Raw genomic sequence first — 20,465 nt, 5'->3', positions numbered from 1 at the left:
AAAGAAGAAGATAAAGAATCAGGAGAAAACTCTTCAAATTAAAGGTGCTAAAGTGTTTTTGAGTGATACCATCAAAGAACCATGTTTGTTTAAGTGATGTGTGAGTGTGAACCTTTTAAAAGTTTAAAAATCTAACACTCAATGTAATGTTTCTTTACTAATTTAAAGGTTATTAGCAAATGTGATTCTTTATGGACCCAAATGGTTCTGCTATGGCATCGCTTACAGAACCGTTTGTAGCACCTTTATTTTTAAGAGTGTAGAAGAAGATCAACAACAAAAAGAACAAAACATTAAAAGCTCATATAGCAAAAGCCCAAACAATAAAAGAAAATGGTTCATCAGTGAATCTATCGTTACATGAAAGTACTGAATTTACTAAATTACTTTGGAGTTTTAGTGGAGTCACCCGAAGCCTGTAATGAAAAAGAATGACTGGAACATTGTGAAAAAGAGAGAGAGAGAGAGAGAGAGAGAGAGAGAGAAAGAGAGCATGGGGTGACAGGGTGAGTAAAAGGAAAGGTTACGTGTTGTGTTTCAGCAGTAGAAAAAGAGTGGATGGACCTTTAGGGGTCAGTGGGAATAAAGCAGTTGCTGGAATGAACCTCATATTCACTCAGTGTGTATGAACAGTTGGACCGTCTGGTCATTAGACCTGACCATATACACTGATCCACAAAGGAGCACTCTGTAGTTCTGTAATTGCAGACTGTATTCTATCTGAATACTTTCTTACTCCGATTTTCACCCCTTTCCACAGAGCAGGTATGGTTTAAGTGGTGGATCATACTCAGTGCTGCTGTGACACTGACGTGGTGGTGATGTGTTAGTGTGCGATGTGCTGTTACACCTGGTACAGGAGTGGATCAGACACAGCAGTGCTGCTGAAGTTTAAACCCGTCAGTGTCACTGCTGGACTGAGAATAGTCCACCACCAAAAACATCAAGCCAACAGCATCCTATGTCCACTGATGAAGGTCTAGAGGATGACAATGACCAACACAAACTGTACAGCAACAGATGAGCTACTGTCTCTGAATGTACATCTACAAGGTGGACAAACAAAGCAGGAGTGTCTAAGAGAGTGGACAGAGAGTGAACACAGGGTTTTAAAAGGCACTGTTGTGTCTGATCCACTAGTACCAGAACAACACGCACTAACACACCACCACTTCAGTGTGACTGGATGTCATAATCCTTTACGCTGTGCTAAAAAATCATCAATGTTAAATGTGAAATACCGTAAATGAGGACGTTTCCATAGTAGAACGGTCACGGTGTTGCCACACCCGTTTGCACTGCTCATTTACACACACACACACACCCAGAAAGAGAGAGAGAGAGAGAGAGAGAGAGAGAGAGAGAGACGCACACAACCACATTCAGACAGGAGAAAGACATGGGGCTCAAACATTCAAAACAGCGAAAACCAACAACGAGGAGGAGAAGAAAATTGTGCAGTGTAAGTATTTCTTTTTTTTACGGTAATCGTGGTTTTACGGTAATTACGGAGTGTATTTCATTTGTGTCAATGGAAAAGGGACGATGTTTTCTTTCCTTTTAGAGAAGCAGATCTAGATGTAGTTTCTAAAAGATATTACAATTGTAATTTACAAAGCCTGAGAATAAAGTAGTCGCTTAAAACCGATTTATATCCTGGGGTTTTATTGTTTTATTAAAATATTTATTATTTTAATACTAGTAAAATAGGCAATCGATTAAGCGTATTCATATAAATGTTCAAAATTACATTTTAATTAAGGTTTTCCCTTCCCTCGCTTGGTCGCGTTCTCATAATAGACGCGCACTTTAAATCTCTAGCGGTCTTTAGATGAATTTCTGCTTTACGGCACTTTTGATAGTAACTGGCTTCATATGAGAAAACGCTACATGAACATATTCACTAATCCTACTAATGCTCATTCCTAAATAATGCTACTGTTAATAAATATTTATCATTTTTTAGCTGCTTTTACCACTTTTGTGCATGTCCAATGCTGCAACGCAGTCAGAGTCATATCCCAGATAGAAAGTCGTGTATTACAGCAGCTTAAATACCTTAAGAAAAAAACAAGATCAGACAAGAGTAAAAAGACCAAAAATAGAAAGAAATATATGTTAAAATAAGTATTACTGAAATAGAAGGAAAAATGTATTAGACTAAATTATTACTAAAATAGAAGAATGTATTATCTGCATAATAACAACTGTATGAATATATGAAATTATCTGTGCAATGACTAAGTATGTAACATAAATATTCTGCCAGTGTTTGAAAGTACAGAATGTGTGTCATGTCCAAGAATTATCTCAGAATTTCCAATGAGTGGCTGAGTATGAATAGTGTCTTAAAGTGAGTGTACTCTGTAAACTAGGGTGACCAGTCGTCCTCTTTTACCCGGACATGTCCTCTTTTTTAGACTTAAAAAATGTCCGGGCGGAATTTCACAAACGTCCGGCATTTTGTTTTTCTAGAGCTTACATAGAACTTCGAGAAGTTTCATTCACAAACTAGTCCCGCCCTCCCCTACTCCGATTGGTTCGCTTGAGTGAGAAGGGGGCGTGGTGAAGTAGCCTAAAGTCTTCTGATTGGACGGTCTGACTGTTGAGCTACTTTTATTGGTCGATAACCTTCTCTGTAAACATTTAATTGGTCAGTCTTCACGTCAGTAGTTGTTAACGTCAGGCAAAGCTCCCCAGATGAATTAAAAAAGAAAATCCCATGTTTTCCCATGTGTAGCAAATAAAGGTTTAAAGCTCACCACCTGAAACGTGTCCTCTTTTTCACCTTCTCAGATCTGGTCAAATGTAAACAGTGAGATGTTAGGATGTAAGTTGTGTCTTTGTCAGTAGTAGTACTCTGTGCGCTATGTACGAAGGTATAAAGTGACAGTGCACAGTGATGTGAAAAGACTGAAGTTATAATGTCCAGCTGCTGTCCTATAGTGACTCAGTGTACATTGATGTCCCGGCAGAGTGAGTGTTGTACAGTGTGATGGCAGGTGATATAAACGAACCCCAGTACCCTTTGTGGAGCTGAACAATGTGTCAAAATGCTTCTTGTTGTAAAATGCTTTTTAACAGTTTTTTTATTCAACAGGGATGTTTAAAAGATGACACCTTTGGCCTCATAACAAACAAAGGCCAGCAAGGTAAAATCTCTGTTATTTGTCAAGTCAACACATCTTTGTGGGACCCAAAAGAGCAGTTGTTTCCCAGCAAGTTTTGTTTGTGGGCTAATTGTTGGCCCCAACATACGAAAACCCACTAGGGACTAGATGGGACCAGGAAGGGTTAAAAATAGCTCCAATATGAGGGACCCACCTGAACAATTCTGAAAAATCTCTTTAAATTGAGACATGAACCACTATGGGTCCATGTGGAGCCTATATATAGGCAGCTACTGGGCTGCCTACACTCATCCTGTATAGGCAGCCAACTGGGTCTCTTTAATAGCCCATGTACTAACCCAGCCAAACCCAGGCCCATCTTGAACCCAGCTAACACATGTTCAACACATCTGCCCCCTAAGCTGTGTTGGCATAAAACAACTCTATTGTAAGATTGTTTTATGAATATTGAGCTCAGTTATAATGCATACCAGCTCCAGCACACGCAGGATGATATGATTTAAGCACTATTTTCTTTCTGAGCTCAGACGTATGTGACTTATCTCAGGATTAATAAGTAACTGAAGCACCAAAAATAAGCTTTTGTGCTTTGTGTTTGTGAAGGTAAATATTTTATTATATATACAAATACAACTCATATGAGGAGGGGACTCCAACTGTTTTGCAGGCCCTAAATGAAGTTTATACTCCATAAAGTGAGTGCCCCACATGTAGATTACCACCACATATTGGTCACTAAGTGTCAGTACGCTGTTTACTAACAGGAAGAAAATTCATATGAGAAAATGGCTACTCTCTTAAAGAAACACTAGGTAGTATTTTCAGCTTCAAATTTCAGCTTCGAATAGAGCCTCTGTCTTCACTTAGCACTGCAGGAACAGAACTATGTAACATTTATATTAAGATATGTTTCTATGCAGCAAAGCTACAGTTCAATTGGTTAATTATCTAATTTTTGATATATCAGATGTACAATATGTTTTACGGCTTTATTGCATAATGTGTAATTTAAATAAAAAATTAAATATGCTCATTTGTCATTTTATGGTAATTGTTGTGCAATATTAAAAATGACCATTTTAATTTTATTAAACAAAAAGAGAATCGTAAAAATGAACTGGTATGAAAATAGCACGTGAAGAATGTATTGGTCACTGCATCCATTATAAGCACCATCAGGAAAAAGTGCTGCAAAAGCATGTGAACAATGTGTTCTGTTCTTGGGGATAATAATGTATTACTTACGTTAAAATTAAAAATAGTAGAAAGGTGGAATCTTATTCACTCATTGTACTGCAGTGTTTGTCATGTTGCATGAGTGTGTGCTTGCATTTGTGAACTTGACTGCAGTAGCTGTGCATGGAATAACTAATCCCTGCTCTTTAGGAAAGCTGTTCAAACTCTTAGCCAAGTGCATATGGACAGTTTCACTGGGTATTTCAGTGCAGGAATCATTTAACATTGTGTTTCATATTTTCACCCAAGTTCCTCTCAACACTGTAGAGGTGGAGGTGCAGGTGAAGGGGTTTGTTGCCACAGTCACCTCCACCCTGCAGTACACGAACAATGAGGAGGAGGAGTGTCCTGTGGAGGTGATATTCGTGTTCTCGTTACCTGCGGAAACAGCTGTCTGTCATTTCAGTGCCAAAATCTGCGGAGAGGAGGTGGTGGCTGAGCTGCATGAGAGAGTCAGGGTGAGTGAGAAAGGTGCCAGATTAATTAAAACACTTAAAACAATCCTTAAAATATATATTCATAATTTGGCAGTATCTTTCAGGTTATATATATGGTAACACTTTACAATAAGGGTACATTAACTTAAGATTAACTTAAGTATTTAGTTATAAGTCAGCAATGAATGTTTAAGTAACGTCACAATTAACACAACAAACATTATTTTAGTATTTTATAAAATCCTAAATGAATGTGGGGTGGCACGGTGATGCAGCAGGTAGTGTCACAGTCACACAGCTCCAGGATCCTGACATTGTGGGTTCCAATCCTGCTCTGTGTGATTGTCTGTGAGGAGTGTGGTGTGTTCTCTCTGTGTCTGCATGGGTTTCCTCCGGGTGACTGTCTGTGAGGAGTGTGGTGTGTTCTCCCTGTGTTTGCATGGGTTTCCTCCGGGTGACTGTCTGTGAGTAGTGTGTGTGTTCTCCCTGTGTCTGTGTGGGTTTCCTCTGGGTGACTGTGAGGAGTGTTGTGTGTTCTCCCTGTGTCTGTGTGGGTTTCCTCCAGGTGACTGTCTGTGAGGAGTGTGTGTGTTCTCCCTGTGTCTGAGTGGGTTTCCTCTGGGTGACTGTGAGGAGTGTTGTGTGTTCTCACTGTGTATGCGTGGGTTTCTTCCAGGTGATTGTCTGTGAGGAGTGTGTGTGTTCTCCCTGTGTCTGAGTGGGTTTCCTCCGGGTGACTGTCTGTGAGGAGTGTGTGTGTTCTCCCTGTGTCTGAGTGGGTTTCCTCTGGGTGACTGTGAGGAGTGTTGTGTGTTCTCACTGTGTATGCATGGGTTTCTTCCAGGTGATTGTCTGTGAGGAGTGTGTGTGTTCTCCCTGTGTCTGAGTGGGTTTCCTCCGGGTGACTGTCTGTGAGGAGTTTGGTGTGATCTCCCTGTGTCTGCGTGGGTTTCCTCCGGGTGCTCCGGTTTCCTCTCACTGTCCAAAAACACATGTTTGTAGGTGAATTATTGGCACCCCCTCCAGGGTGTGTTCCTGTCTTGCACCCAGTGATTCAGGTAGGCTCTGGACCCACCGCAAACCTGAACTGGATAAGCGCTTACAGATAATGAATGAATGAATAAATGGATGTTAGTTAATTATACTTCTTGATGATTATTTTTACTTAACGATAAATTATGACATTAGGTTTTATTACTGTCTTAAACATCATGAATTGTGTACACCACACAAAGGAACTTTCACAACTGTGCAGGTCAGATCAACAGTACCATGATCTTAAAGAAATAAAACACAGGGTCATGCATCAGAGACAAGTGTCTAGAGACAAGGTCTGGTCTGAAGAAAAGTGAGACGCAGGAGGAACCTCAGATATCTTTTGAGAATGTGGTTCCTCTGCTTGAGTGAGTCAGTGCCTGTGAATTGTCATGATGACCTTCAGCTCAAGAGCAGCGGCTCCAGAGTATCATAATCTGTTCTAGTAGCACTACATTTCTAGGGAAATGATACAAGCTGCAGAACAAGTGCACAGTTGAATGTCTGTGTCGAAAATGGGTGATTTCACTAATTATGAAGGGTGTATACAAACGTAAGGATATAGATCAGAATTCCTTTCATTTATTTATTGTCTGTAACCTCTTATCCACTCCAGGGTTGTGGTCTGGGATCGTAGAGCAGGATTTGATTGCTTAATTGAACACTTAACCCTCTGCTCTATCCATACCAGCAGGACACAGATTAGTATTCATCTATTACAGCTTGCTGGTGTATATATATATTCCCTCTCTGTTTCAGGCATGGGAGCTGTATGATGATGCTATAAGTTCAGGGCAGAGGGCGTATATAGTGCAGGAGACTGAGGAGAGTCCAGATGTGTTTAGCATGGTCGTGGGCTGCCTTCCTCCAAAAGAGAGTGTCTTTGTGACCCTCGTCTACGTCACTGAGCTGACCGTGGATGCAGATCATGGCCTGCGCTTCTGTCTGCCAGCTGTACTCAACCCTCGATACACACCCAGTGACATGGGCAAGTCAATAACACTTTATCATTTTCATGAACAGTCAGTCATGTTACAAATCTTATTACCAAACAGCTGGCAGTTTTACATTTTTCCAGTGGCGGACAGTAACGGAGTAAATGTAAGTAGTTTTTTTGTGTATCTGTACTTTACTGGAGTATTTTTATTTAGGCTGACATTTTACTTTTAACTTCATTACATTTCATAGTTAAATATCTTACTTTTTTACTCCAATACATTGAGAAATCTGGAAATGGAAGTCACACCAAATCAGGTTACAGTGTTCACTTTGTTAAAAGTGTGTTGACCTAAACAGAGCTATCCAGTTCAACATCAGTGCAGCAGCATTGAGTGCCAGCGGGAGTTCGTATGCCAAAAGGATAGAGGAAAATCCTAACTTGCTGCAGCACCCCTAGCATTGTCATTCATCTTTTTTGTGTATTTATACAAAATCATTTAAGGTGGAACGGTGTGTTTGAGTAAGAACTGACTGTAGCTTGTTGGTGGCTGAAGTTTAACTTGTAAGTTTTTGTTCACTGTTTGAATTACCACAGAAACACATTTGTAACTCAAATTGTTTAGTTTTGTCACACTTTCACTGTGTGTTTATTTTCATGCAGTTAGCACTCTTTTAAATTTAGAGTCAGTTCCACCTTAAATAATGTAACTGAAACAGCAAAAATAAATCCACCTATGGAACAGGAATAGAGCAACATCCTCTTCTCTTTTCATGCTTTTCAACGTTCAGAGTCTCTCCACCATCCAAACGTCTCCAGATGCCATTCCTTGGCCATGGCTCAGAGAGAGAGAGAGAGAGGGAGAGAGAGAGAGAGCAAGACAGAGAGAGAGAGAGAGAGAGAGAGAATGTTGACTGTCAAACAAAAATGCTTTTATCTTTCTTATTATTAAAGGAGACATATACATTTTTTGCTTAATGGGGTTTTGGCACACTAATGAAATGTGGTCAAAAATACCACAAGGAACTAACAACACAGCACTTTTCTTACACTGTCTTTCTTACAACAGCTGCTGTTGAGAAGGAGACACTCTGTAAATCAAATGCTGATCTCCCAGCAGTGAGGTGCGAGAGGCAGAACCGCAATGTTTTTGTTGCTTTCACTGTTTTATCTTTCTTCTCCTTTCTTTACCATATTTAATCAGTACTCATATCTCAGCACTCTTTGTATCTGTTTTGCTGGGTTTAACCTCATCTTTGCACTCTCACATAAAAGCGGGTCCAATGCCAACTGCTCAGGTTCACCATAAAACTTAAAATATACATTTTTGTGTGTTTAAATACAGGTCCAACAGAATTTCAAATGGCCTTTTTAACAAATAATAAAATATTTAATGAAACCTTTATTTGACCTCACTGCTTTAGCTTTTTTTAAATGGAGGTTCATAGAGAAAAACTGAAGTCCTCCTCTGATCTTTATCGGTCCTCGTTGCTTGATGTTGTTTTCTGGGTCTGTATCTCTTTCTCAGATCTGAGTCGTGTGACTGAGATGACAGCTGTTTCTGAAAGCTTGGCGGCTTGTAGTTTGTCGCTTCATATCCACATCACCTCCCCTATTGCCGTTTCTAAAGTCGAGTCCAACTGTTCCCTGGATCCACTGATTTACTTCAACGCAGATCACACAGAGGCAGAGGTGTGTGGTTGTTTGCATGTACACGAGTATTTACAAGTGTTATCACACGTGTACCTCTTTCAACACAAGGAAAATGGTAAAGCAGCAAGAATAACTGTTCCTGTAACTGTGTTTGAATACAGGTGAGCCTCTCTCCAGGCCACAGGTTTGACAGAGATGTGGAGATACTGCTTTATTACCAGAACGCCCATCAGCCCACTGCCATAGTGGAGGCAGGATGTAAACATGCCCAACCAGGTATTTTTTATCTCTGTTTCTACCCCAGTGGTATTTCAGTAGACAGAAAAAAATTGCTTATTGTTTTTCCCCTTTAATCTTTTTGCAGGTTCCCTGATGGCTGACTCTGTGGTAATGATTAACCTGTACCCACAATTCCCTCCAGAGATGGCTTCTTCTATTGGACAACGTGGAGAGTTTATTTTCCTAGTTGATCAGTCTGGCAGCATGGCGGGGTCCTCTATCGCAAGCGCCCGGGTAAAGCTTGTCATTTAGTTAAAAGAGCAATAAGTCATTTTTCCCACCAAAAATGAGCAAAAATATTTAAAAGCTTATTTTGATAATCATTTTATTCTAAAATGTGCCACACAGCAAATTCACCAGTGTTAAATCAACATTATTAGTGTTAACTTAACACTGACATTATTACACTAACAGTGGTAATTTAACACTAATAGTGTTGATTTAACACTGGTGAATTTGCTGTGCACTTAATGAAACCAAACTACTTTGTTGTCCCTTAATTAAACAGGTTATGCTCCATATAATCTGTGGGGACATACCGTCTCAGCGAACAGTTAACTTGGATATAACAGTTTTATTGAATTTACATCAATGAAACTAAATGATATGAAATGATTTTTGTTGCTGAGTATCTGTATTGTGTCATTCACCACAAGGTGCACAGAATGCTAATTCTTAGCACCTAGCACCTCAGAAAAACATTTCCTCTTTGAATAAAACCTTGGGGGTAAACGAAAAAAAACCCCACCCTATAACACCCTAGTCTAACATGCTATGTTTTAGGCATAAATATTTTGGTTACCCTTCTGGCTCACATTACTAGTAGAAGAAAAAGATTACTAGTAAAATAAAAACATTTTTTTTATGTTTCTGTCGGCTAAAATTGTGCAATTAATGCTGGAAATGTTTTGAACTGAATATGTTTTATTTTGTATGAGATTCAGAAAAAAATCATTTGAAACTTAGTCTCAGCAGCATACTTTCAAAGGTCTGGGCTTCAGGGCTTCCAGTACAGAGTGAATATAATGAGAGAAATCACATTAAAATCTTGTTTTTACTCTGCAGGAAACCCTTCTCCTGATGCTGAAGAGTCTTCCCCTGGGCTGCTACTTTAACATCTATGGCTTTGGCTCTGATTTCCATTCCTTTTTCCCGTGAGTATCAGAGTTAAGTTTAAGGAAAGGGCAGGGGGTCCTAGACCCCTCTTAAAACAAAAGGGTCCCACCATTCATTCATTCATTCATTCATTATCTGTAATGCTTATCCAGTTCAGGGTCGCGGTGGGTCCAGAGCCTATCTGGAATCATTGGGCGCAAGGCGGGAATACACCCTGGAGGGGGCGCCAGTCCTTCACAGGGCAACACACACACACACACCTACGGACACTTTTGAATCAGCAATCCACCTACCAACGTGTGTTTTTGGACTGTGGGAAGAAACCGGAGCACCCAGAGGAAACCCACGCGGACACAGGGAGAACACACCAACTCCTCACAGACAGTCACCTGGAGCGGGAATCAAACCCACAACCTCCAGGCCCCTGGAGCTGTGTGACTGCGACACCTACCTGCTACGCCACTGTGCCGCCTCAGGGTCCCACCATACAAAGGAAAATATAAAACATCTATTATATTTTCATTAATGTTATAAAGTGCGGCTTTGCCTCCAGTGATTTCAGGTGGGGGTCAGTCACACCACGACTCTGAACAGACTTAAACTGACAAAGAAGACAAATAAATGGTAGTTAGTAAAGAGTTGTGGGGAAGAAAAAGAAGTGATCACCCATGGCTTTTAAATTTTTGGCCCAAAAACAGACTTGGTAACCTTTTTGCCAAACCTCTTGTTTAAATTGTGTGACAAATAGAATTGGACAACCCCCAATTCAAACAGTTCAACAATGGCAAGTAGTCTGTGGTCACAGCCATCATGAGTAGTCTAAAGTATTTAATTACATAAGCAAAATATAATTTTTGTTGATCTTATAAAAACAAGTGCAAGAAAGTGAAGGATTTTATGGGTTCTTCATGGGTTCCTCAGTTCTGAGACATCACAGATAAAACTTTTAGAACTTCTGAGCTGTTTCAGGTCATAAATGTACCCACCAGATCAGATTTAGCTTGATAGTAATTCATGTCTTTCCTTGTTTTGATTCCAGTACGAGTGTGGAATACACTCAGAAGACAATGGAGCAGGCGATGAAGAACGTTGCAGTTTTGAGGGCAGACAGGGGTGGGACAGAGTTTCTAAGACCAATGGAGCACATTTACTGCCAAGATTCCCTTTCAGATCATCCCAGACAGGTACCACATTCCTCAATGAAACATATGCTCTGTGTATCTGTTTATCTTTAGGATTTTGCTCAGGTAAGTCACTTTTGTTTTTCTCTAAACTGAGTTAATATGTGTGCTGTTCCATAGCTCCACCAGAGAGGTCACTAAATCCACAGACTTACATACTGCAGCTCTAAAAAACATGTTTACTTATTTTGATAATTATAGGTGTGTTTTATGATGAATATGATCTGAAATGCTGCAGAGAGAAAGATGACTTAAGTGATATTTTTACACAGCTGTCATTGTGTAAATGAGTGTGTGGGTTTGTGAAACTGTCCACAGGTGTGACTGAGTGAAACCCTTGACAGGTGTGAGTGTGTGGGTGAAACCACAGGTGTAAGTGACTGCGAGTGTGTGAGTGACTGGGTGAGTGTTTGAAACTGTCCACAGATATGAGTGTGTGTTACTGGGTGAGTGTGTGACACTGTTTACAGGTGTGATGGTGTGAGTGACTGTGTGAAACATTCCACACTTGTGAGTGTGTAAATGAGTGAGTATGTGAAATTGTCCAAAGCTGTGTGTGTGTGTGTGTGTGTGTGTGTGTATGTGTGAGTGTGTGATGCCCTGTGATGAACTGTTGACCTGTTCAGGGTGTGTTTTCGAGTGGTGCCCAAAGATTTAATGCAGACTCAGGACCCACAGTGACCCTGATTATGATGAAAGGTTTAGGGTACTTTACATAATATATTAAGATTTCTTTCCCTTTTACAAGGTGTTTGTTATTACTGATGGATCTGTGTGGAATGTGAAAGAAATCCTGGACCTGGTCCGAATGCACTCTAGATATCACAGGTCAGTGTATCCTCTCATTTACACTCGCAGACATGTGTCTGGTGTTCAGTAAATCAGTTTACTGTCATACTAATTAAAGAGAAGCATTAGTGCGCTGCTATCTCTAGTCTGTAGTAGGGATGGCAGGATGAACTGAAATTCTGGGCATTTTATATTTTATATAATTAATATTAGGTGCTTCACCTTTGGCATTGGGCAGGGAGCCTGCACTGCACTGGTCCAAGGAATGGCCAAGGAAGGCGGCGGCATTGCTCAGTTCATCATGAGCAATGAGCGACTACAGCTCAAAGTAAGACTAAGTCCAGCCCTGTGTTTTTATAATATAATATTATATATTATAAACAAACCACAGAGGAAAGGTGTCTGCTCTTCTCCTTTCCTTACACTTCTGCTCTGTCTCTTCCTTTCCACAGGTGATGCAGTCATTCAGCCTTGCCTTTCTGCCCTTTGTTTCTGACGTCTCTGTGAAATGGACTGTTCCAGATGGCATATATGTCACTGATTTAATTCCACCCCCCAATGGTCTCTTGCAGGGTCAAAGAGCGCTGCTGTATGCTCAAATGTCAGGAAAGGTATTTAATAAAGAAAGAAGCCACGAGTGGCTGTGCAATACTGCAATTTAATCGAGGAGAGGGTGTGTTTTTTGTCATGACACTAAGCAGAGTGCATAAAACTTCCTTCCCTGTGATAAAATTGCAGTAGCGTACAGTCTGCAGTGGCTAATTGCTTTTTTAAAAGTGCAACCAACATAAAATATGACACAAATACACCAATGTTCAGTTCATAACTGTATTTATTTACAAAAAAACATTCACAATAAACTACTCCATAATGCAGTCCATTAACATTGAGCCACTCTATAAAACAAAATTTATTTGTGTGTATTCAAGGTCTTTAGTTTAGCATTAATCTGATTTCTGTCGTCTTTCTGAAGGGACTCTTACTTTAAAAAGGAGTTTCAGGAAGTGCTCATCTGGGGCTGGGTTTTTAATGAGTATCATTAACTCATCTGGACAGTCTGTAGCACCTTATTTCTGTCCTGATATCATGCTGTTCGGGACAGGGCTGCACGATATATTGTTTAATGCAGCTGTGCAGTTTATAGCTGCTTTTTTATTTGTATGGTTTTGTTTTAATTAAGTTTACTTTTAAAGAGATTAATGATGAATGTTAACATGACATGTTTGATCATCGACTTCTGGGAAAAATTAAGTCGTTTTTTAATATCTCAACATATTATAAACAAAGCATTGCTGCAAGCCAACCCCAAGTTTCTGCAAGTTTCAGAGAGAACTGAATAAAACTAACTTACAGTGGCGTATTATTATGTGCATATCCTAAATTTATATCATGAATTTTGCGGCACGGTGGTGCAGCAGGGTTTGAGTCCCGCTCTGGGTGAGTCTGTGAGGAGTGTGGTGTGTTCTCCCTGTGTCTGCGTGGGTTTCCTTCGGGTGATTGTCTGTGAGGAGTGTGGTGTGTTCTCCCTGTGTCTGCGTGTGTTTCCTCCGGGTGCTCCGGTTTCCTCTCACTGTCAAAAAACACACGTTGGTAGGTAAATTGGCGACTCAAAAGTGTCTGTAGGTGTGAGTGTGGGTCGCCCTGTGAAGGACTGATGCCCCCTCCAGGGTGTGTTCGTGCCTTGCGCCCAGTGATTCCTGGTAGGCTCCTGACCCACCGCGACCCTGAATTGATAAGCGGTTTCAGACAATGAATGAATGAGTGAACTATGATCTGGTAGTTTGTATTATACAGGAGCTCATTTTGCTTGTTTGATTTTTTTAGAGCTCTTGTGGTGATGAAGGAACCGTCACTGTGCAGTACAGACTGGGAGAGCAACCAGTGACCAACCAGCTGAACTTCAGCCTTAAACCTGCTGAGGACACAGGGTAAGCTTTCATGTGTTTGTCAGAACTGGTGTGCTGTTTCAGCCGTTACTCTTCATGCCTTTCATTTAGTGACACACAACTCTGTGTGATAACACTCCTGCTGCTGGAGTTGGCAAACCTGCCCCCTCTTGACTTTAACCAAGACTGCACCACAGCTCTCAACAGAGCAAACAACTGTCCTAAACTTGGTGGAGTGGATCAGACACAGCAGTGCTGCTGGAATTTTTAAAACCCTCATTGTCACTGCTGCACTGAATAGTCCACCAACCAAACATATCCAGTGCTGATGGAGGACCAGAGGATAACCAACACAAACTGCAGCGACAGATGAGCTACTGTCTCTGACTTTACATCCACAAGATGGACCAATGAGGTAGGAGTGTCTAAAAGAGTGGACAGAGAGTGGACACAGGTTGGAAAAACATCCAAAAGCACAACACACACTAACACACCACCACCACATCAGTGTCACTGCAGCGCTGAGAATGATCCACCACCCAAATCATACCTGCTCTGTGGGGGGTCTGACCATTGAAGAGCAGGGTGAAAAGGGGACAAGAAAGTATGCAGAGAAACAGATGAACTACAGTCTGTAACTCTAGAACTGCACCTGTGTGTTCAGTGGAGCTGATAAAATGGACAGAGTGTATATTACATTAGTGTTTTTTCTTTTGCTTTATCATTTTAATTGTTTGAATAATTTTAATTTTGTTTCCTTTTAATGCAAAATTTAAGTATTCTAAATGCCTTGCTCTTAATTTAACTGCTTTTTACTGTTTCTTTTGACTCTGTAAAGCTCTTTGAATTGCCCTTGTGTATGAAAAGTGCTCTATAAATGAACTTGCCTAGATACAAGGTTGGTGTTCCTAATCCAGTGATTGGACGGTGAATGTATTTCAATACTTGTCAAATACTGAATATGAATGTGGTCAGTAATTGGAAGTAAACTAAATGGTGTTATTGTCACTGCTGATATTTTTGTAGACTGGGAATTCATCGACTGGCTGCTCGAGCCTTGATCCAGTCTCTGGAAATGGAGGAAAAGGCAACAATTGACCAGAGCTTAAGAGACAAGGTGGTGGACCTCAGTGTACAGTCAGGAGTGAGCAGCTCTTTCACTGCTTTCCTCGTTGTCCACAAGGGCAGTGGACATCCAGTGACAGGACCAATGGTGGACAAGAGGAGGCCGTATAACCTTAGGGATTTCACTTTAACTGACGGTATTGTTTCTTTGTGTTTATTATATAAAATATATTTGTGTGTATGTGCCAGTCTTTGTAGAGAGATATAAAACAATTTATTGAAATACATCAATTATAAAATGATAAAACTTTTAAAATACATGCTCTGGAGCAGCCACACATAAGCCTAAGGTCACCAGGTTAAATGCCAAGTGTGAGCTGGAAAGGTATAAGCCACCAGCATTGGACTGCAGTGTCAAAGAAGTATCTTTGCGATGAGGTGAAGTGGTGAATCTGTAGTGATATTTTAGTGACACCAGACCTCACTTAAAAAAAGCAGTCTAAATGTAAAGTTGGAGGTTGTTGTGTGACCAAAACCCCCCAAAAAGTAATACTTTCCTTTCAGAAAGAAAGTGGACAGAGGGAATATCCCCAAACATTTGGCCGTGTAGTTTGCACAAGATATGGAACTGATTAATAATGAAATGGCTGAAAGTACTTTTATTGATTGACTGAATACATCTTTGATGAATATGGTCAGCATGTGTGCTGTTCTCCCTGTGTCTACATGGGTTTCATCCAGGTTCTCCAGTTCAAACACACAGGTTGTTGTGTGATATTGTCCATGGTTGTGAATGTCTGTGTGAGTGTGTTAAACTGTCCACAGGTGTGAGTGTGTAAGTGAAAATGCCCACGGGTGTGTGTGTGTGTGTGTGTGTGTGTGTGTGTGTGTGTGTGTGTGTGTGTGTGTGTGTGTGTGTGTGTGAAACTGTGCGCAGGTGTGTGTGACCGGGTGAGTGTGTGAAACTGTCCACAGGTGTGAGTGTGTGAATAACTCGGTGAGTGTGAAAGCGGTTACAGAATAAATGAGTAAAGAAATTAATGAATGAATAAATGAATGCATGAATTAACTACTTCATTCCTGTACTGTGCTTTTCTTTTAGATCATAGGGAAAACTATGAATCTAAAGGTAAGTTGACAAATACTATTGTATAAACATTTGTAATTTTACTATAAAACACGTTGAAAATTAACACTGTGATGATGTATCACAAACACATTATAACTTTTTAATACCACTAACTTTACCACTGAAGCATTTTCCAAGTTTTACCCTTTGAATCATCCATAGCATTTCAAGCTGAAGCCCAGGCCCAGGTTCTCCCTGTGTCTGCATGGGTTTCCTCCGAGTGACTGTATGTGACGAGTGTGGTGTGTTCTCCCTGTGTCTGCGTGGGTTTCCTCTGGGTGACTGTCTGTGACGAGTGTGGTGTGTTTTCCCTGTGTCTGTCTGTGTTTCTCAGAACCATGAACACAGAAAGATCCATTCTTCTGCATGAATAGGAATCCTTTGTGAATTAAATGTTGTAAATAGCATTCCAATATTGTTATGGATAATTTCTTTTCAGTGCTGTATAGCAAGAAAATAATATAAACATATATTTAATATACCTAGAAAAATACAACGGAAAATTGTTTTAAAATGGAACATGCTTTTAGGATCAACACACAAAACCACAAATAAAATTAATTCCATGATTGATATTGCTCATTTACATATTTCATTTGCTTTAGATTTACAAGAAGAGACAGAATTTTATTCTCCTCAAAATTGCCAACATACATGCATGTATTGTCACTGTTGTCCATACCAGAACGTCAGGTCATGTGGTTATTCTTCACTTGTTTTGGTAAAGAAATGTTCTTACAGGTAAAATATGTTTTTGTGTCAGAACCTGTTGAATATGAGGACCCCTACATGAAGTTGCTCTCTCTCCAGAAAGCTGCAGGATACTGGGACATTGATAGTAAACTCCTCAGTGTGTTTGGCAAGACAGAGAATGAACTAATCCAGAAGAGGCCTGAACAGGTTATTTTTAGTTATTTATTATGTTATGTAAGGCTTATGTGGATCATGCCTAATAAATATACAAGCCTTTTCAATGACTCCTGCATCTGAGTGACAACACAATTGGCTTTATGTGGCTTTTGAAGCAATTCTGGTGACCAGACAGGACAGAGCTGGCAGGTGAACTGTGGACAAATCAATGAGCAGCAAGCTAACAAAAGCAGTAGTTAAGTGGAAACTCGGGTTTTTTTCTCAAGTGCCTCCATTGTAACAAAAGTCCAAAGCTGTATAAACAAGAGCAAGAGGCTACAACTACAGATGATTTGGAACCATTGGTTGATATACACATGTGATAAGTACATATATGATTTGATATTTATTTATTTTTTTTGCCAACACAATATTCCCTACATTTGTATGAGGTTTGTTTCTTTTCCTTGGGTTGAAGTAATGGCTGTTTTTCCCATAATTCTGTGCAGGTGGATAATGCAGTGTGGGTCACAATTGTGGCTTTGATCTGGCTCCACAGCTTCAAAAAGCCGGAACAGGAAGAATGGAAGTTCATAGCCATAAAGGCCACATCCTGGATCCGTTCTCGGAAAGGTACAGAATATCAGCAGCAAACACATCTAGGTATCAATGAAAATGAGCAAATGACCAGTCACCCCATCCCTCCATGTTAAACTACTCATTACAAACTATTCAATACAGAGAGGGAGTGATATAAAATGAGATAACGCCACTTGTGTGCGAGTCCTGAAGATCAGTCACCAGTGCCAAAATCTCACATTATTGCATGAACCTCGAGTGTATTACTGTGATTATACCACAGTTCGTTACCGCCATTTATTATTAGGTTTTAAGATAAAGAAAAAAGAAAAAAAAATGTTTATCAACCTTCCACAAGGTTAAACTGTTCCATTCCGTCATATATTCCTTTTTGCTTTTTCAACAAACTCTGGATCCTGACCTGGTTCTGTTCAGGATTTTTGAAACTTGGTTTCCTCCAGCGAGCCAGTCTGTGTTACACTGGTTTTGATGCGTATCGACTATGTTATTCAGAGCTGCTCTCTGTCTAGGACAGCGCCAGACTGAGAGATGGATAGAGTCAGTAAAATGTCATGATTTAACCATTTTTACAGCATTTATACAGGAGCATTTTCCTGTTTTTATTTCCCTGCAGTTTTCTTTTGTTTACAAAGTTGAAGAAGCAGATAACTGCTGCATTGTACCATAAATCTTTACTCTCTTAAAAATTAGATATATAACAAGAAAACAACCCTGTTCCATACTGGTTGAAAAAAAAAGTCCAGGCACTCAACCGCTGTATTGTAAGCGCTGGTGTTGCTGGGTTACGCTTATTTTTGCAATTAGTATGCAACATTGGTGCTTATGGAAGTTCTCTCAGCCAATCGCACTGCAGGGTCAGGATTAACTGTGGTATAACGATGATAACAATGCTTGTGATTTATGTGTGTTTCAGTGGGGAAGCTGTCTGAGTGTATCCAGGCTGGAAAAGCTCTGCTGGAGTCTGAAGTGAAGGAAGAAAGTCTTGGTCTTTGAGTGAAGTTGGACCTAATATCTAAAACAATCATCACACCACTCTTGCACTCACTCTGCCTGATTCTGACTGATCTGGTGCCAGAGATTCCTCAGTAAACATTCATTTTAACAAAACAAAATTAAATACAATGTACTGGCCATAGGATGCATGCACAAACAACAAAAGAAAACACATGTAACTGGACAGTGTTTTAGTCAGTCTCATTCAAGACAAGTCAAAACTGATTAAAGTTGAGTCTTTAAGCATGTGACAAGTCAGATTTCATGTGGTAGGTGTAGCGCGGTGGGTTACAACTCTGACTTCTTTGCACAAGACTTGGATTAAGTTCTCTGATTGGGAAAATGACCAATGCTACAACAAAGAGTCCTTGGGCAAGACTCCTAACACAACGATCGCCTACATCAGTAGCTGCCTGTGTAGTCGTGTCTGCATTGTTTATATAAATCTGCAACACTTCCTCTCTGCTGCTTTGTCAAAGTTCACTAAAGCTTTAATAAAACTGTTCACAAATTGAAAGTAAGGGATTATACTCCACATATATTATTAGTACCTTACTTTTCATTTATGTGTCTAATAAGGCCTACGGGTCTGAATTGAACCAAAGGTACTTTTGCTAACAAAAAAAATGCTTTAGCATTTGCACCAGATACTTGTGCATGCTCAGGAGTAAGACATGTGAAACATTCTGGGAAATACATAAATGTTTATTGTGAATGCACAAATCTGTCTGGGTTTTCATGTGTTTCATGCAAAGGTCATTTTAAAGGTTCATTATTTTTGTGTGATGTAGACTTATACAGTGTACAATATTTTTCCTCACTGCAAATATACACTTGTATTGCTGCTGTTTCATTTTGCAACCACACAACTATTTTTTGCACAAAACTTCTTATTTTTTTGTGTGATATTAATGTAATCAAGAATTATTTGCACTTTTAAATACTGAAGATTGAATGCTACTCTTGCATGGCTATTATTGTTAAAAAGTTTTCATTACAACTTATATTTACTACATTAGAATATTGTTGCTGTTCATAATGTGTCAATAATCAAAAATTAAATCAGTAAATCATCTTCTGTGTGAACTCTAGAAATGTATTTCTTTGAATAATAAATATAACAAGATTTACTTTTTTTCAAGTAAATTAAGAGCATCTCTATTGATTTATGAATTAGCTCTTAGTGGTGTCAATAGATTAAAAAATGTAACTGTGTTAATCACAAAGACACTGATAAATCATGACGAATCACAAGACAAAATACTAGTATTTCCTTGTTTTTTTGGAAGGAAGATGAAGTGGTATGCAGGACAAAAGCTGTTTAATTTATTAACATTTCATTGTAGTTTTTAAAATATTTTAAATAAAATCTATTAATTTAGTGAGTAAATGTTTCAGATGGAGAGTTGGCTTCAAACAATGAAGCTTGGACACAGGTTTTATACAAGAAAATTGCATCTTGCAGCTCATAGCTCAGACAAATAACACACCTATATTCAGATTCAACAACTACAAAAAAATTGTGGATTAAGTGTGTGTGTGTGTGTGTGTGTATGAGTGAGTAAATGAGGGGAAAAGGAGACTGTGTGACTTAAATTTAATCCATATTTCAGTATTAAATAAATGTTATCTACATTCTGAACTCAACAGAAGTGATGTTGTGTTTACATCACCTAATAAAAAACTAATATCTAGATCTAATCACTAGACTTTTATTTGCTAAAATAATTAATTGTGAAAGATATGTAACATGTTAATTTCCAGAATAATCACATGACTTAAAATTGACACTAATTGGAGCACACTGTATCTAGCATGAAATTGAGTGTGAAAATTATGTCAGAACTTTAATTCTAATGAGATAATATAAATTTGTGCAAAACATAAGCAGTATTCCAAAGTTTGGTTGTTTTATTTATTTATTTATTTATTGATAAATGGGCACGTGGAAGTAGCTGTATGACAATACCTAGGAGTTGGTCTTCCGTCATGTGTTGTAACTAACAGGTACCATCTCACAATGTTTGGGTTTATATGATGTAAATCCTCATTGATTTTTTATTCTGTCATATCACATGCTATGTTCACAGGGCCATTACAAAAAAAATCCACAGTAAAATTTATTCATCTTCAGGATATCAATAGTGTC

The 20,465-nt window shown here is 39.3% G+C and overlaps 1 protein-coding gene across 1 annotated transcript; it reads left to right on the top strand.

Moving 5' to 3' along the window:
* The first annotated feature begins 1,374 nt into the window (after positions 1-1,374).
* LOC136709360 (von Willebrand factor A domain-containing protein 5A-like) lies at positions 1,375-19,342 on the top strand. Its single transcript, XM_066684511.1, has 18 exons — positions 1,375-1,462; positions 3,101-3,152; positions 4,617-4,825; positions 6,599-6,831; positions 8,312-8,468; positions 8,591-8,705; positions 8,794-8,942; positions 9,774-9,862; positions 10,864-11,008; positions 11,754-11,833; positions 12,008-12,122; positions 12,247-12,405; positions 13,619-13,722; positions 14,707-14,942; positions 15,848-15,874; positions 16,638-16,774; positions 17,233-17,356; positions 18,237-19,342. The coding sequence occupies exons 1-18, from the start codon at positions 1,400-1,402 to the stop codon at positions 18,314-18,316; spliced, it is 2,274 nt and encodes a 757-aa protein (XP_066540608.1). The 5' UTR covers positions 1,375-1,399; the 3' UTR covers positions 18,317-19,342.
* Positions 19,343-20,465: the final 1,123 nt, after the last annotated feature.

This window comes from Hoplias malabaricus, chromosome 11, assembly GCF_029633855.1.
Source record: "Hoplias malabaricus isolate fHopMal1 chromosome 11, fHopMal1.hap1, whole genome shotgun sequence".
NCBI lineage: Eukaryota > Metazoa > Chordata > Actinopteri > Characiformes > Erythrinidae > Hoplias > Hoplias malabaricus.
The sequence above is the reverse complement of the archived record's forward strand: the minus strand, read 5'-3'. Positions and strand labels throughout refer to the sequence as shown.

Excerpts from the sequence above, each read along its gene's own strand:
- LOC136709360 (XM_066684511.1), top strand. The coding sequence starts at position 1,400 with ATGGGGCTCAAACATTCAAAACAGCGAAAACCAACAACGAGGAGGAGA. Across the intron at positions 1,463-3,100 it reads GGAGAAGAAAATTGTGCAGT|GGATGTTTAAAAGATGACAC; the intron begins GTAAGTATTTCT and ends TTTATTCAACAG. Across the intron at positions 13,723-14,706 it reads AAACCTGCTGAGGACACAGG|ACTGGGAATTCATCGACTGG; the intron begins GTAAGCTTTCAT and ends ATATTTTTGTAG.